This window comes from Poromitra crassiceps, assembly GCF_964638095.1.
Source record: "Poromitra crassiceps genome assembly, chromosome: 7".
NCBI lineage: Eukaryota > Metazoa > Chordata > Actinopteri > Beryciformes > Melamphaidae > Poromitra > Poromitra crassiceps.
In genome coordinates, this window is record NC_139628.1 from 40846622 (window position 1) to 40862454 (window position 15833).

Genomic DNA, 15833 nt, shown 5'->3' on the forward strand with positions numbered 1-15833 from the left:
GTACTAAAGTTAAGGTTGGACCAGAGTAAAGCTGTTGATCATGTACTAAAGTTAAGGTTGGACCAGAGTACAGCTGTTGAACATGTACTAAAGTTAAGATTGGAACAGAGTACAGCTGTTGAACATGTACTAAAGTTAAGATTGGACCAGAGTACAGCTGTTGAACATGTACTAAAGTTAAGGTTGGACCAGAGTACAGCTGTTGAACATGTACTAAAGTTAAGGTTGGACCAGAGTACAGCTGTTGAACATGTACTAAAGTTAAGGTTGGACCAGAGTACAGCTGTTGATCATGTACTAAAGTTAAGATTGGAACAGAGTACAGCTGTTGATCATGTACTAAAGTTAAGGTTGGACCAGAGTACAGCTGTTGAACATGTACTAAAGTTAAGGTTGGACCAGAGTACAGCTGTTGAACATGTACTAAAGTTAAGATTGGAACAGAGTACAGCTGTTGATCATGTACTAAAGTTAAGGTTGGACCAGAGTACAGCTGTTGATCATGTACTAAAGTTAAGGTTGGACCAGAGTACAGCTGTTGAACATGTACTAAAGTTAAGGTTGGACCAGAGTACAGCTGTTGAACATGTACTAAAGTTAAGGTTGGACCAGAGTACAGCTGTTGATCATGTACTAAAGTTAAGGTTGGACCAGAGTACAGCTGTTGATCATGTACTAAAGTTAAGATTGGACCAGAGTACAGCTATTGAACATGTACTAAAGTTAAGATTGGACCAGAGTACAGCTGTTGAACATGTACTAAAGTTAAGGTTGGACCAGAGTACAGCTGTTGAACATGTACTAAATTTAAGATTGGACCAGAGTACAGCTGTTGAACATGTACTAAAGTTAAGGTTGGACCAGAGTACAGCTGTTGAACATGTACTAAAGTTAAGGTTGGACCAGAGTACAGCTGTTGAACATGTACTAAAGTTAAGGTTGGACCAGAGTACAGCTGTTGAACATGTACTAAGTTAAGATTGGACCAGAGTACAGCTGTTGAACATGTACTAAAGTTAAGATTGGACCAGAGTACAGCTGTTGAACATGTACTAAAGTTAAGGTTGGACCAGAGTACAGCTGTTGAACATGTACTAAAGTTAAGGTTGGACCAGAGTACAGCTGTTGAACATGTACTAAAGTTAAGATTGGACCAGAGTACAGCTGTTGAACATGTACTAAAGTTAAGATTGGACCAGAGTACAGCTGTTGAACATGTACTAAAGTTAAGATTGGACCAGAGTACAGCTGTTGATCATGTACTAAAGTAAAATTTCCACTAAAACAACTAGAGATCATCTTGCCATGGGATCACACCAGCCGCGACACCCGCAACTTACATGTCAAACGAATGTGAGCAGGGGCCTAAAGTGCAGAGAAACACAAAGAAGTTCTGAAAAATAACCCTAACAAGAAAAGGAAGGCTGTAAGCAGCATTTCTGTATGAAGAAAAGGAGTGCGTATAGATTTTCGACACGGTATATAAGACCCTCTCTCCTCTCTCTGTCCTTCTCGTTCTCTAGGTGATGTTCTCGTTCGAGGCGGGCCGCCGCTGCGACTCGGGCGCCGGCAACTTCACCTTCGAGACCAAGCAGGGCAACGAGATCTTCCAGCTGGTGGAGCAGGCCATCCAGTCTCAGAAGGCGCTGGCCGAGGAGCGCCACCTCAGCTTCGACCCCGACTGCGCCGCCTCGCTGCAGCACCTGCGCGCGGCAGACGGTAACGGCTGCAGCGGTCGGGAGCCGGACGGGGACTCGGGCGGGAGCAAGCCGGGGTCTGCGGACGGAGTGCTGGGGAGGAGAGAAGGGGGAGACGGAGCGAGGGGGCAGGGTGGAGGAGGGGGACATAAAGGGAGGAGCTTACCAGAGCCGCCCCCCGTCATGGGAGCGGGTGTGGAAGAGCACGCCGGTCTGTACTCGGAGCCGGCCGACTCGGTGCGGCGGCTCCCGCAGAGCGGTGACTGCCTCTACTCTGACCCGGTGGACAGCATCAAGAGCCAGGGCCAAGCAGGCAGCGGCCCTGTGCCCACCCCCCGCCTCCGGCCCGTGGGAGACGAGGGCTCGGGGGGAGGCAACAACAAGCACAGCAAGCAGCCCGACCTGTACTGCTACCTGTACGACCTCAGCGTGGAGCTGAACCAGAGGGCCGGCGCCTTGAATCTGGACGATCCTGGAAGTGGGGTCAGGGGAGGAAGAGGAGGAGGGAGAGGAGGGGTGAACAGCAACAGACGTCAGGCAGAAGGTCAGGCAGAGGGGGCTCCGTCGCCTCCCGCTCCTCCCCCAGAGCACATTTACGACGAACCAGAAGGCTGCGCCAGCGTCGGCTCGTGCGGCAACTTGGCGGCGAGCCTGTACGACGAAGCGCGCCCGGCGGACCGAAGGAGACTGGAGGAGGTGGCGGCCCCTTTGGGACAGGAGGGAAGCAGCTACTCGGTCCCCTCGCACGGGAAGCAGTACACGCAGCCGTATGCACCGCACGCGCAGCCGGACGCCCACGCGCAGCCGAGCCGTGGCGGGGCCCTGCCTCCGTCTCCCAGATGGCCCAAGCCCACCACCGCCCCCAAGCCCAACAGGGGCCCTCTCCCCCGGAAGGAGCCGCTGCCACTGCCCCCTGTGAAGCCCGGGGGGAACGTGAACAACAACAACGGCAACCTGGGAGGCGGGAGGGAGCTGTACAGTAAAGTGTCCAAACCGAAGTCCCCGCCTCCGGATTCGTGGTACAGCCAGCACCCGCAACACCAGGCACCGCTGAGGTCGCCCGATATCATCTACGACAACTTGGGAGACATTTGAGCCTTTCTGGGCTTCTGGGATAGAAGCTCCTCCTTTTCTCCGCTGATCCTCGCTTCATTAAATTTGAGCGGCGCTAGCGCAGGATAGACGCGTCCTAATCCAGCAGAAAAACTATCGCAAACTTTCTCTCTTGCTTTTACAAAGAGCCGACCGGCAGATTGATGCCATCTGTGGAATGGAATAATTATTGGAGAGAGCAGATCCATTCTGAGTGGATTAGCCCCAAACTATGAGAAAACCACAATATGGCTCGTATGCCTCTCCTCTACATTTTGAGACACGCAGGGCAACTATCGCACAGGCCACCCTGTGTGTGTGTGTGTGTGTGTGTGTGTGTGAGAGAGAGAGAGAGAGAGAGAGAGAGACTGTGTGTTTGTATGGTCAAACCCATAATTGGTGTACCTAGCCACAGTGTGGTTGGAGCCAGCCACTTCACTTGAACACACACACAAACACAGAAACTCTGGATTTGCCAGAAGGAGCTTGGCGCACTGGCTTTGCTTTAACAAGCTCAGAGACTGGGCTTGGCTCCTCTTTGAGAAAATGTCTGCCATGCTTATGAAGTGACTGGGCACTTAACTGGATCTCAGCAGTATGGACTCTCCTACAGCAGCAGTGGGGCAGTGTGATGGCGAAAGACAATCACTTTCTACTCTGGATTCAAACATACGACAGTTTGGATTATCTGTGAACTCTCAGCCTATGGACAGTCCAAGCAGCTTTGGACCAAACAGACATTTTCTGTGTTTACTGGACTGATCAACACTCCCCGTTTGGGTCCTGAATACTGCTTCCGAGGATTCAGCTACTTGGGTCACGTGACCCTGAGGTGTCCGTCGATTGGCCGCCGAGGCGATCTCCTGCACATAGTGGAACTGTTTTATAAGAGGGTCTTATTTGAATGCTTTACTGTACAGAATCACTTCAACTAAACGTGAAACTAATCAGTCCCCTGGCTGCAGTGTGTTGGTTGGGATGCGTGTCAGAAACAGCTGCGCTGTGTGTAAATATAACATTAATATTGATTAATAAAAGCGGCTTAAATGGACACTGCTGCTGTGTTTCTGCTCTCATTTCACAAACGGTGTGTAACAGCAAATTTTACGTTTGTACTAAGGTCTATAAATATCAATGTAACGTTAAATTTGCTGTTACACGGTGGTACTGTAGAAGTGGCTTCCCCTCATGCTCGGCAGCCTGGTCACCAGGATCAAGTGTCGCCATTGTACGTTTGTGCAGTCCACGCATACGTAGAATATCAACGTTTCTGAAGCAAACATATCAACGTTCTAGAGTCTGCTATTGAAATAACGCTGGCCGGGATGGATGGAGGGCGTAAAACACTTTTCAACCTGAAGTCACATTTAACATTTTTGTTATTTAAGCCTAACCCAAAGCACAACCCTAAGCGTAAACAAGTTGCTTTACTTGACTAAACATAACCAAGTTGTTTTATTTGCCTAAACATAACCAAAGTTGTTAACGTTGTTGTATTTGTGTTTAACGTTGTAAATGCGGCAAGGTTTTCAAATTAACCGTTTTGTTTCAAATTGACGTTGATATTGTACGTCTCCCTGGTTTGCAGACACGTCAAATGCCAACGTTGTATTCTTGCGACTGGTTTGGTGTGTGTTTGTTTGTGTTTGTTTGTGTCCGCCTGGATGGGTCACGGTGTGCAGGCTTTAAAAGACTTTTGTGAAGAGAGAGTGACAGACAGCCTGACCTCCCGTCCAAACGCCACAGTGTGTTTTGGTGGCTGTTTCACTCGGTCTCCAACCACTTCATCACAACGTTAAAGCTGACCCCCGACACAAACAAAGGCTTTCTTTCTTTCTGTCTGTCTTTCCTTTCTAATGCTGTTATTTGGTTGCTGTGGGTGATGCTTAATTTTCGGCCCCAACGCCACGCTGCACATTTTAAGCACAGCCCGAAGAGAGAGGGGAGATGAGTGGAGGGAATGAGAACGAGAAAGAGAAAGAGAAAAAAAGGAAGTGAGGAGGGAAGAAAAGAGGCTACTTGACGTGTCGGTCGGTTCTAAAAGAAAGCGAGAATGAAAGAGAGATCGTCAGAAGGGAAACGTGTGGGCGAGGGTGACGAAAGACAGAAGAAGAAAGAGAATTTAGGCGAGACACAGGTGAGTGAATAGGGTAAAAATCACCATGAAACTTCCCCCATTGATAACTTACATCAAGACAAATATTTTTTGTATTACAAGTTTTCTGAAATGTTATGTTTAAATATGCATGATCTTACTTAAATATGCGCTAATTTGCATACATTTCCAGAACAGAAATTTGAACATTGGATAAAGCCAGGTTTGTACATATTGGAGCCAAATGTTTTTACAGAGGTCATTTTGGAGATCACTCCATGAATCAGAAAATACTGTCAGCAGTCATTAAAAAAAAACCCATTTCTGCCATGTTTTTAGGAATAAAATGTGTAATGTGACTGAAACAGGAAAGAGAGGCGGGACATAGCATGGGGAGGAGTTTGATTTGACCGTTGGAAAGTGGACTTGTGTGGGATTAGGGACTGGAGTTGACGCTGGCCAATCCTGGTGCTGGAATGCTGCGAAGGGTTTGTTCTTCCCCCAAATCCAGTGGGATCGATATTATAGATCCCACTGGATTTGGGGTAGAACAAGCCTGCACCGCTCCGCAAAATAATGTATTTTACCGGACAAATCTGAAACCTACCGGTCGCATTTGAATAACGGTCCATGTACAAACACAATATAATGTACAGTGCAGCGCTGGGGTGTGTAGTCACTGGCTGGCTCCACTGCACGAGCCTTGGAGCAGAAGACCTGCCGGCTCCCTGCCTCCGGAAGCAGCAGCCAGCAGCACTGCCGGAGGGAGATTGCTTTTTCCAGAGGGGGAGTGCTGGCTGCCCGCCTTGAAGCGCCCGACGGTAAATAACGATATTCCTGGAGTTTAACAAGCCATATGTCCTTTGCATTCTACATTAAATTAAGACATTACCGTTTACCGTAAATTCCGGACTATAAGCCGCGGCTTTTTTCCCGTTTTTTGGCCCCTGCGGCTTATATAACGGTGCGTCTTATCTATGGATTTTTTCAGAAAAAAAAAAAAAAATACAAATAAAATCTCTCTTTTTTAGCACTCTTTCTAACTATAAATCCACTTCTGTTTTAATTTCCTCTCTTGCCCTCTTTTCACCACACCGCGGACACTGTGTGCACTGTAAAAATAAACAACGGTGGTGTTGTGTTATGTTGTTTTGTTGAAATGTTACGGTAATACGGTAAATGGGAGCTTCCTCAAACAGCCATCTCTTTCCCGACAATCCCCTCTGTGCGTGACCACTTACATATGGTAATTACGGTAAGCAAACGGCCACTCGGCCATCAACTCCCTCCCCCGACTACCAGGAGAAAATCACAAACTTCGGCGAATTCACACAAAGGAAGATCAAGGAATATTCCATCGAACCGGAGCAGATCATAAATATGGATGAAGTGCCTTTGACGTTCGACCTGCCACTCACTCGGACTGTTAACAAGAAGCGCCCTGGAGGATTCTTTCACCAAAAAAAAGCTTTGCTCGTTCTCGACAGCATGAGAACGAGCAGTAGAAGCAACACTCTCACTTACCATGGGGAAGGTACGCAGAAATTCACACGACGCAGCTTTCAAGTTGAAAGCAGTCAATCTCGCATTAAAAGAGGGAAACAGAGCAGCCGCGCGTAACCTGGGCATCGATGAGTCAATGGTGAGGCGTTGGACGGTGCAGCAGGAGGAACTGTCTCAGCACGGAATATTATAGGAGTGTGAAAACATCCACAATCACCAACGGGTTCCAAAACGCTGGACTGCTGCGGGATGAAGAGGATGACGCCGCCACAGCTGGCGCTGAGGGCCGTCAGAGGCTTCAGAGGCTGTTCGATGCCGACAGTGATGAAGAGGAGTTCGTTGGTTTTGAGTGACAATGAAGGAGAGAGGAGAGTGGTTGACGAAGCCACCCTGAACCTGTTCGTTTCCGACACTGAAGATGAGGACTTTGGTGGTTTCAGTACGCAGGAAGAAGAGGAAGACGAGGATTAGTGACTTGACTTCTCTGGTTACAGGTTTGCTGCACATATAGCCTATTGTTGTGTGATTTTGTCTGGGGATTAGTGACCTGACTTTTGTTTTGTTTTGTTGAAATGTTAATAAATGGGAGCTTCCCCAAACAGCCATCGCTTTCCCGACATTCCTCTCTGTGCACGAACCCTTTCATATGGTAATTAAACATCAAAACACCCGCGGCTTATAGACCGGTGCGGCTTATAGAAGAAAAAAATAGTCAATTTTGGTCCCGCGGCTTATAGACCGGTGCGTCTTATAGTCCGGAATTTACGGTAGTTTTATTTTGTATGTTACATACTTCTCTGCCCATGTAGGCACTATAGGCAGCCATGTTTCCTGCTCAGAATTTTCTCCGAGCCATGAAGATTGATTGACAGCTGTCATGTCATGATATGATTGCTTGAAATTGGGTAGAAATTTGATAGTACTACCTGATGTCAGCAAACTGTAGATGACTGTTATGAATGAACTCTTGATGAATGAACTTTTGATGCGAAAAATTTTTGGGAAAACAAAGATTTTTTTTTTCTTTTTTTTTCCATACATTGTTAAATAGGTGCACTGTATAACCAGGGATGTGATCTGAAATAGAAAGAAAAAGTCAGCTCGACTTGAAAGGAGAAAGGGGCGGGGGGAGGGGGCAGGTCAGTTGAGATGTGGATGAATGGGGGCCAGAGAGAGAGAGAGAGAGAGGCTGACATGTGGTGAAGGCTGGCTGGATGGACCTGTCTGTGTCTGGTTGGCAGGTACACTCTGTTCCCTCCACTGCTGTTTGTCTCTCTCTCCTCAATCCTTCCCTTTCAGCGCAAATCAAAGCGCTTAATGAGCTCGGTTCAAAGTAGCTGCAGACAAGAATTCAAGAATGAATGACAGAAGGTCCCGGATGGCTCAGTCTTAGCCTCAACAGAGACTGAGCTTGATTCTCAATGCTTATAGTCTCAGACACCCTATAGGGCAAAATCATAGACTATAAAAGAGATGGGCAGAGTTTGTGTGATGTCACCCATTGATTTGTAGACCTCTGTTTTGAACCATCTAGTTTTGGCGTTTTGGGCACTGCCATCTTGGTTCTCGAGACCAGGGGTTTCCCACAGAGCCGCAGCTCCGCCTGCTACTGTAGGTCCGCGTAACACAACAGTGAGCTGTATTTTAACGGGTGTTATATACAAATTTGCCCCCCCATAACGTTGTACTGAAAGATGAAATTAGCTATAGCCAAAACAGTTTTGTTGTACCAGGTGGTAAACATGTTTAATTATTATGCTGTTAAGTCAGGCATTTTAACATGGGGGTGTATGGGGATTGACTCGTTTTGAAGCCAGCCTCAAGTGGCCATTCGAGGAACTGCAGTTTTTAGTACTGTACTACTTCTGCTTTGTCGTCAATGCGACCAACTCAGACTGCCCCCTCGCGCAAAATCCACTGTGTGCTCCCTTTATATCAACCCTACCTTTCCATACATGTAGCAATCACACACACACACACACACACACACACACACACACACACACACACACACACACACACACACACACACACACACACACACACACAAAAGTTAAAGTTAAAACCATGGTTTTAACTTAATTTCTCTCACCATTTAGGTGTAATTCTGGGTTGATCTATGGATTATTTATGAAGAATATGGTCTTGATAAAGTCATATTTTAGCTGTGTTATATAAGGTCATGAGTTAATGAGGAGTAATGGAGTAAATGTAATGGGATTACAGTGATCAGATTATATAAACAATTTAATTTACTCAGTCACTGGAAAGGCACCACAATGAAATAACAGATACCGAAAAAGTAAGGGATTATTTTCCACATCTTGAGATAATGTGTGTAATGATAATAATGCTATTTAGTTTGAAGACAATATTGGATTACATTTTGAAAGTACATTTCCTAAACCTGCTGTCACACACACACACACACACACACACACACACACACACACCTCGCCCAGTCTGCAGATTGGAGCGACATGTGGAAGGGGAAAGGGTTGAAAGGAAAGCAGACAGAAGACAAACTGTCTGTCTTTCTCATTAAACTGTGGGTGAACTCGTGGAAAGAAGAAGTGATGGAGAAAGGTCACACACACACACACACACACACACACACACACACACACACACACACACACACACACACCCACACACACACACACACACAGAGTACAGCACTGTTGTCTTTTTACTTTCTGATATGGTTCAATACTTCCTCATTGGGATATCCAAACAAGCTGTGTGTGTGTGTGTGTGTGTGTGTGTGTGTGTGTGTGTGTGTGTGTGTGTGTGTGTGTGTGTGTGAGTGAGGGTGTGGTGTGTGTTTGAGAAGTTCTTAGAGGAGAAATGAAACTTCTTTTTTGATTGCTTAATCCTGGACAGTTATTCTGTTTAATCTCCAGCACATTTAAACTCTATAATGGAATGGGAATGTGAAGAATGTAAAGCTATGAAAAACGACTTCAATTCAAGTCCATTTTCATAGTTCAACCATTTGCTTAAGATCTATTGGTCACTTTGCACATTATTTGATATACATATAAAATACAAACAGTTTTACGTATTCAAACACACTGTTAGCAACCACATTGCCATGTTACTGTGCACGAGTGAGTTGATTGGTAGCTGTAGCGCCAATGGTGTTACGTGTGCCGACATGTGATCCACTGATTGGCTGCTGCTGGTGTTACAGGTGACGTGTGCTGCCACTGATTGGCTGCTGCTGGATGATGTTGCTCAGGCAGTTCAGCTGCAGCAGAGAAATAAGGAGATAAGTGACTATGCAGGATGCAATTCACTGAACCTTGAAGGGACAGTTCACCCAATAGCAGCCTTCTCCAAAACGCCTGAAGGCAGTAGGGGACCAGGGACTGGTTGCACAAAGCACCTTAAGTTAAATTAGTTAGTTAGATTTTCCTTAGAGTCTGATTTAAGGTGTCGAAAAAATAAAATCGGTTGCACAAAACACCCTTTAAATCTACTAAACATTTTAAGGAAAACATAAGCACAAGATTTAAGGGTGTCTTGTGCAACCGATTTCATTTTATGGACACCTTAACTCGGACTCTAAGGAAAATCTTAACTTAAGGTGCTTTGTGCAACCGGCCCCAGTCCTTCAGAGTTCCAAGACCTATATTTATTTACACCATCATTTAGTGCAAATGCAGCTGATTGATTTGCAACAAATAATTGTGTATAGGTCTTTCTATTCACAGTGTGATCGTAAGGTCTCCCACTGACTTCAGTTGTTTTGGGGAAGGCTGCTACCAAGTTGTGCTGGCAACCTCCCTGTGTGTTATATGGACTTACAAACTTCCACTGTTCCTTTAACGTACCAAACACCTGAAAGTGTTTCCCACACATAGGCTTTACTTTAAAGCCCCCTCTATTAATAACCACCCAGGTTCGGTGCATCCCTAAATCAATGGTTTTCAAATGTGCGCAGAAGCAGCCTGCACCATGTGATCATTGTGATGTGCTGTGAACCTTCCGTGTGAAAGAGGAAGCTGTTTCATGCTTCTTATCTCCTCTGCCTTCTTTCCCTTCACTCCTCATCCGCTTCCACCTTTCACGCCTCCACCCACTGACAACTGATGAGTGTGTGTGTGTGTGTGTGTTCATGCAAAGGCTCCAGTGAGCATGTAGCCTGAATGACAGACGGCTAGTGAGCATGTAGCCTATGACAGACGGCTAGTGAGCATGTAGCCTGAATGACAGACGGCTAGTGAGCATGTAGCCTGAATGACAGACGGCTAGTGAGCATGTAGCCTGAATGACAGACGGCTAGTGAGCATGTAGCCTGAATGACAGACGGCTAGTGAGCATGTAGCCTGAATGACAGACGGCTAGTGAGCATGTAGCCTGAATGACAGACGGCTAGTGAGCATGTAGCCTGAATGACAGACGGCTAGTGAGCATGTAGCAGGGCAGTGGTGGCCCAATGGTTAGAGAAGCGAGCTTGTGACCGGAAGGTTGTCGGTTCAATCCCCGGGACCGGCAGGATAAATCTGGGTGGGGAAAGTGAAAAGGCAGCGCTTGCCCCTCCCTCATTACCACCACTGAGGTGCCCTTGAGCAAGGCCCTTAACCCCAACCGCTCCAGTGGAGCTGATCAGTGGCCAGCAAATCAGACTGTGGTTGTACTGGTCAGCTTCCAGGTATGAATGTGTGTGTGAATGTGAACAGGGCACTCCTGAAAAAGAGAGCATTGCTCTCAGTGAGACTCCCCCTGTATAAATAAAGGTTAAAAAAAAAAAAAAAAAAAAAATGTAGCCTGAATGACAGACAGCTACTGAGCATGTAGCCTGAATGACAGACAGCTAGTGAGCATGTAGCCTGAATGACAGACGGCTAGTGAGCATGTAGCCGGTTAACATTCCTGGTTATCTGTATTTCTGTTTATTATGACTGAAATGTCCCCGCAAGTCAGCGTAATTACAAGACACACATTTGAGGATCCCCCCCAACCCCTCTGAAATGTACATTTTCAGGTTATTAGGGATCAAGTTTTAGGGGATAGATGGGCATTCATTCAGTCAGTAATGTCCTCAGTATGCACTAGTGTGTGTGGGTGTGTGTGTGTGTGTGTGTGTGGGTGGGGGGTAACTTCTAAAGCCAGACAGTTCTATCTGTGGCCAGACAGAGGTCTTCTATAGTTTCATATAATACCAGTGTTCTGGAGCTCCGGCAGGACATGCTGCTTTAGAGATCCGGCTTGTTGATTTGTGGATTTAGCTGCTGCTCCCCTAACCCTAACCCAAAGTACCAGAAGGTCTTCTTCTTCTGTGGTGTTTTATGGCAGTTGGCATCTTTTACTGTGTGTTGCATTACCGCCTCCTTCTGGATTTATCCATCCACTGTTTCCCTACATTCTTAAAAACAAAAACAAATGATGCTTCGTACCACAAAGCCTATGACATCATTAGCCCAGTCAAGGGGTTATGACATCACTGATGATGTCACAATGCATATGATCTCATTAGCCGATAAGGTCTATGACATCATCAGTGGGAACCGGGCAAGCCCGGTGTACGATGGGGAAGACTGGATGAGGTGGGTGTATCTGAAGCAGAGATGGATGAAATACTGAGGGATGCGTTTGGGCAAAGTCAGGCAATTGTGTCTGGGTGAGAAGAGGAAGAATATTCCCTAACTGTGAGAAGCAGCAATGTGCCGCAAGGCATCCAGTCTGCCGGGAAGCCATAAGAAGAAGAAGACATCATCAGTGCTTTATGACATCCCACGGAGGGGAGAACCAGACAATGCTTCCACCCCTAGGCTGAAATCTCTATTAACGGAGGGACCCCTTCATGAAGGTGAAGGCAGGTTGCTCAGGAGGGATGATGAGTGGAGGAACATGAGACGAGGCGCAACAGCCAATATTGAGGAGGTGTGAGAAACACCTGAAACTTGAAAGAAGAAGAACCAGGTCTAGAGTGAGACCATCCAACTGTGAGAGGCAGCAATGTGCCGCAAGGCATCCAGTCTGCCGGAAAGCCATTAGAAGAAGAAGATGACATTCTGCTGGATGGTCCTCAAGGAGATCGGGAGGATTGACAGGGGGAGAGGTGGTTTGGAGGGACAGAATGTAGAGAAACATTGGATGGATAAATCCAGAAGGAGACGGTAATGCAACATAAAGGATGCCCACTGCCATAAAACACCACAGAAGAAGGTCCTCAAGGCCAGGTCTTCGGGTGTCCCCTGGAGACCTAGGTCTCATGCAGCAATGTACACTAATCCAGGATGGCATAGTTCAAGGTTCAAGGGTACTTTATTTGTCTCTCGTGGGAGAAATCTGTCTTGGGTTAGCGGGGTAAAATGCTGCATTACACAAAGACAATAAATACATTAAAAGACGCATTAAATGGTGACATGTGCAAACACTAGCATGTTGAGGTAGTCACAGAGTCATAGCTCTCTCAATCTGGGAACCTAGAGTCTATTTCGCCACGTAAATAGACTCTGGGTTCAGCCGTACCTTTTTTTTAGGCTTCCTGTAGAGCACAGATCTTCTGCCCGGGACTTCCACTTCTGTGCAACAGTGTCTTTTAAAAACATACCTTGCATTTATTTTGAATGCTAAATGTCAAAATTCATATCTATTCACTAACATTCGGGACGGGAACTCTTATATTCACCGGTACAACAACAGAGCGGCACTGTGTGGAGGTGGAAGTCCCCGGCAGAAGATTTGCGCTGTACAGGAAGCCTAACAAAACGGTACAGATGTCCCAGAGTCTATTTACGTGGCGAAATAGACTCTGGGTTCCCAGATTGTACGTCTCTAGACTGCGGTTTCCATGGTTCAGGAGCATTCGGATGACCTTCAGCCAGATGCGGTTGTCTTCGGCTGGTCGGTCCACACCATCATTTCCACCCAAGTCCTCAGCTGCCTGTGTCATGCCTCTGCAGCTTCCTTCTCAAACTTCTCAATTGTCCTCTTGTCAATGCTGTCACACTTGTAGATGAGGTGGCTGCTGGTGGTGGACTTGCCCCAGTCGACATGGCCGATCATCCTAATGTTTATTTGGAGCTTTCCTTCCCCATAGTTTATGCCACCTATGCCACCTATGCTGCCTATGCCATCCTGGACGACTGGTCCGAGCATACCATGGTGCAGGCCACCCCCAATCTTCGCTGTGCTCCTCTTGGCATGGTGGAGGAGGAGAGTAGCCACGTGAAGCCGGCTCCGGCCTTGGAGGACAGGAGGGGAGGATCAGTCTGTGATCGGGCTGGAGTCGATGAGAGCTGAGCTGGTAGATGGTTGTAGGACTGGCTTCAGGCTGCTTACAGTCTTCGCGCCGACGTCCCGGAACTCTGCACGCAAGTCTTGCTGGTCTTGTTGGTATTCTCCCTGCTGGAGCCGTCGGTCCAGCTCCAGGTCGCTGAGCGGCCCCGCCCACCTGCTGCTGCTGCAACATGGCTACCAGGTCCTGTTCCATCTGCATGGTGTGCGGCTGTAGCATGGTGACCTCCTCAGGGGGCACGGCTCTCTGAGGGGGCGTGGCTCTCTGAGGAGGGGGTGCGGCTCTCTGAGGAGAGGGCGCGGCTCTCTGAGGAGGGTGCCACAGACTGAAGTCCGAGTCGCAGAAGTTCCCGTCTCCCTTCACGTCATGCAGAGATTCCCACACCAGACCCTCCTCCTGGAGGAAGCCCTGGTCTGTCACCAGCAGGTACAGCTGGCCCTTGTGTTTGGTCATGGTGCTGAAGTGGTTGTTCCTGAAGAAGACAGAGATCTCTCCCTCCCAGGCCATGGTGTTGAGCTCACACAAGCCATGGTAGGACAGCTGGGTGGCCGTGGACTCCAGGAACTGCTCTGCTACCAGGCCTTCGCTGACACGGCTGCTGTCTGCAGAGTGTTTGCAGTCGATGATTTTCTCCACCAGCTGGTTGTAACTCAACTTCCCCACCGCTGCGACCACCTCTGGACTCTGAGGGTTGAGCAGCCAGCCGTGGTAAAGTGGGATGTCGAGCAGGTCGAAGACGATGCACTCGGGCGTGGACTCGAAGTCCGTCACACCCGTGAAGCGCACATTCACGTCCAGACCCGTGCACAGCTTAGGCAGCACCGCCATGGCATCACTCACGTTCTTTTGGAAGTTGAGCTCCATGCCATGTGCCTCCTCTCTGGATGTGACAGACAACACATACTCTTTCAGATTAGCCATCAGGTCTTCATTAGTGATGATTTCAGTCTGAGCCGGCAGCTTGGCCTTCCTGCGCAGGAAGAGTGTGTTCATGATGGCCAGCAGGGGGCAGGGGCCGTTTTCACTCTGGGTGACGATGGGCGTCTTCTTCTTCTTCCAGGTGATCCACTTCACCAGGTAGTAGGCCGGCATGGAAGGCTCCCCCTCTGTTAGAAAGGTTCCAGTTAGGTGCCTATTTCTATGGGGTAATTGCCAATGGGCAATTGGTTCGAATCCGGCTCGAAGGGCCAACATGTTCTGAAGGGACTGTAAAGGACTGTGTAGGTTTATTTGTGGTATCAAGCTGACGCTTGCCCCCGGTGTCGGTCAAAACACAAGACAAAGAGGAGTCACTGTAGGCTGGTGGTGCTTGTCATTGTCTACTTGTTCTGACAAAGTACCCAACCTCCCACCACTTATATAGCCTCAGCGGGGAAGGGGCTATGACATCACTGATGATGTCACGTCTATGACATCATTAGCCCAGCGGGGGGGGGGGGGGGGTTATGGCATCACTAATGATGTCATAGCTCCTCTTCTTCTAATGGCTTTCCGGCAGAATGGATGCCTTGCGGCACATTGCTGCCTCTCACAGTTGGATGGTCTCACTCTAGACCTGGTTCTTCTTCTTCTTTCAAGTTTCCGGTGTTTTCTCACACCTCCTCAATATTGGCTGTTGCGTCTCATCTCATGTTCCTCCGCTCCTCATCCCTCCTGAGCAACCTGCCTTCACCTTCCAGAAGGGGTCCTCCGTTAATAGAGATTTCAGCCCAGGGGTGGAAGCCATCGTCTGGTTCCCGGAACTTTTCTCGCCCCCATGCCATAGCTCAAAGTACCACAAGGTGTATGACATCATTAGCACAGCAGGAGGGGTTATGACATCACTGATGATGTCACCATGCCCATCATTAGCTGATAAGGTCTATGACATCAACAGTGCTTTATGACATCATTGAATAGAAGGTCTACCTATGACATCATCATGCCATCTATGACATCACCAGACCCTCACAATTATGGGCTATCTGCACCTACCCTATACCAATAAACACCCAACTGGAACCTTTCTAACACCAGGTATAAAACTCAAATTGCACACACATACACACACACTCTCATCCTGTCTTATTTCTTGTGACATTCCCTCAGCTGGCACCTGCAACTATCCCCCCCCGCCCCCGTGGTTTGAGTCTCACTTCCTCCTGTTTTTAACCCGGGCGTTCCACATGAAGTGTGAGGGGGGTGCTTCTCTTCTCGA

At 47.8% G+C, this 15833-nt stretch overlaps 1 protein-coding gene and 1 pseudogene across 2 annotated transcripts in view; one reads left to right on the plus strand and one right to left on the minus strand.

The window, feature by feature from the left end:
• dok1b (docking protein 1b) overlaps positions 1–3788 on the plus strand; it is a 28061-nt gene extending 24273 nt beyond the window's left edge. The window contains exon 5 of the mRNA XM_083639876.1: positions 1524–3788. Within this exon, the coding sequence (XP_083496002.1) occupies positions 1524–2792 (1269 nt within the window). The 3' untranslated portion in view covers positions 2793–3788. The remainder of the gene's footprint in view (positions 1–1523) is intronic.
• A 9817-nt stretch (positions 3789–13605) lies between these two features.
• Positions 13606–14728, minus strand: LOC310779605 (ubiquitin carboxyl-terminal hydrolase MINDY-1 pseudogene; annotated as a pseudogene). The gene has a single exon. The product of its transcript is annotated as a ubiquitin carboxyl-terminal hydrolase MINDY-1 pseudogene (transcript).
• Between the last annotated feature and the right edge of the window lie 1105 nt (positions 14729–15833).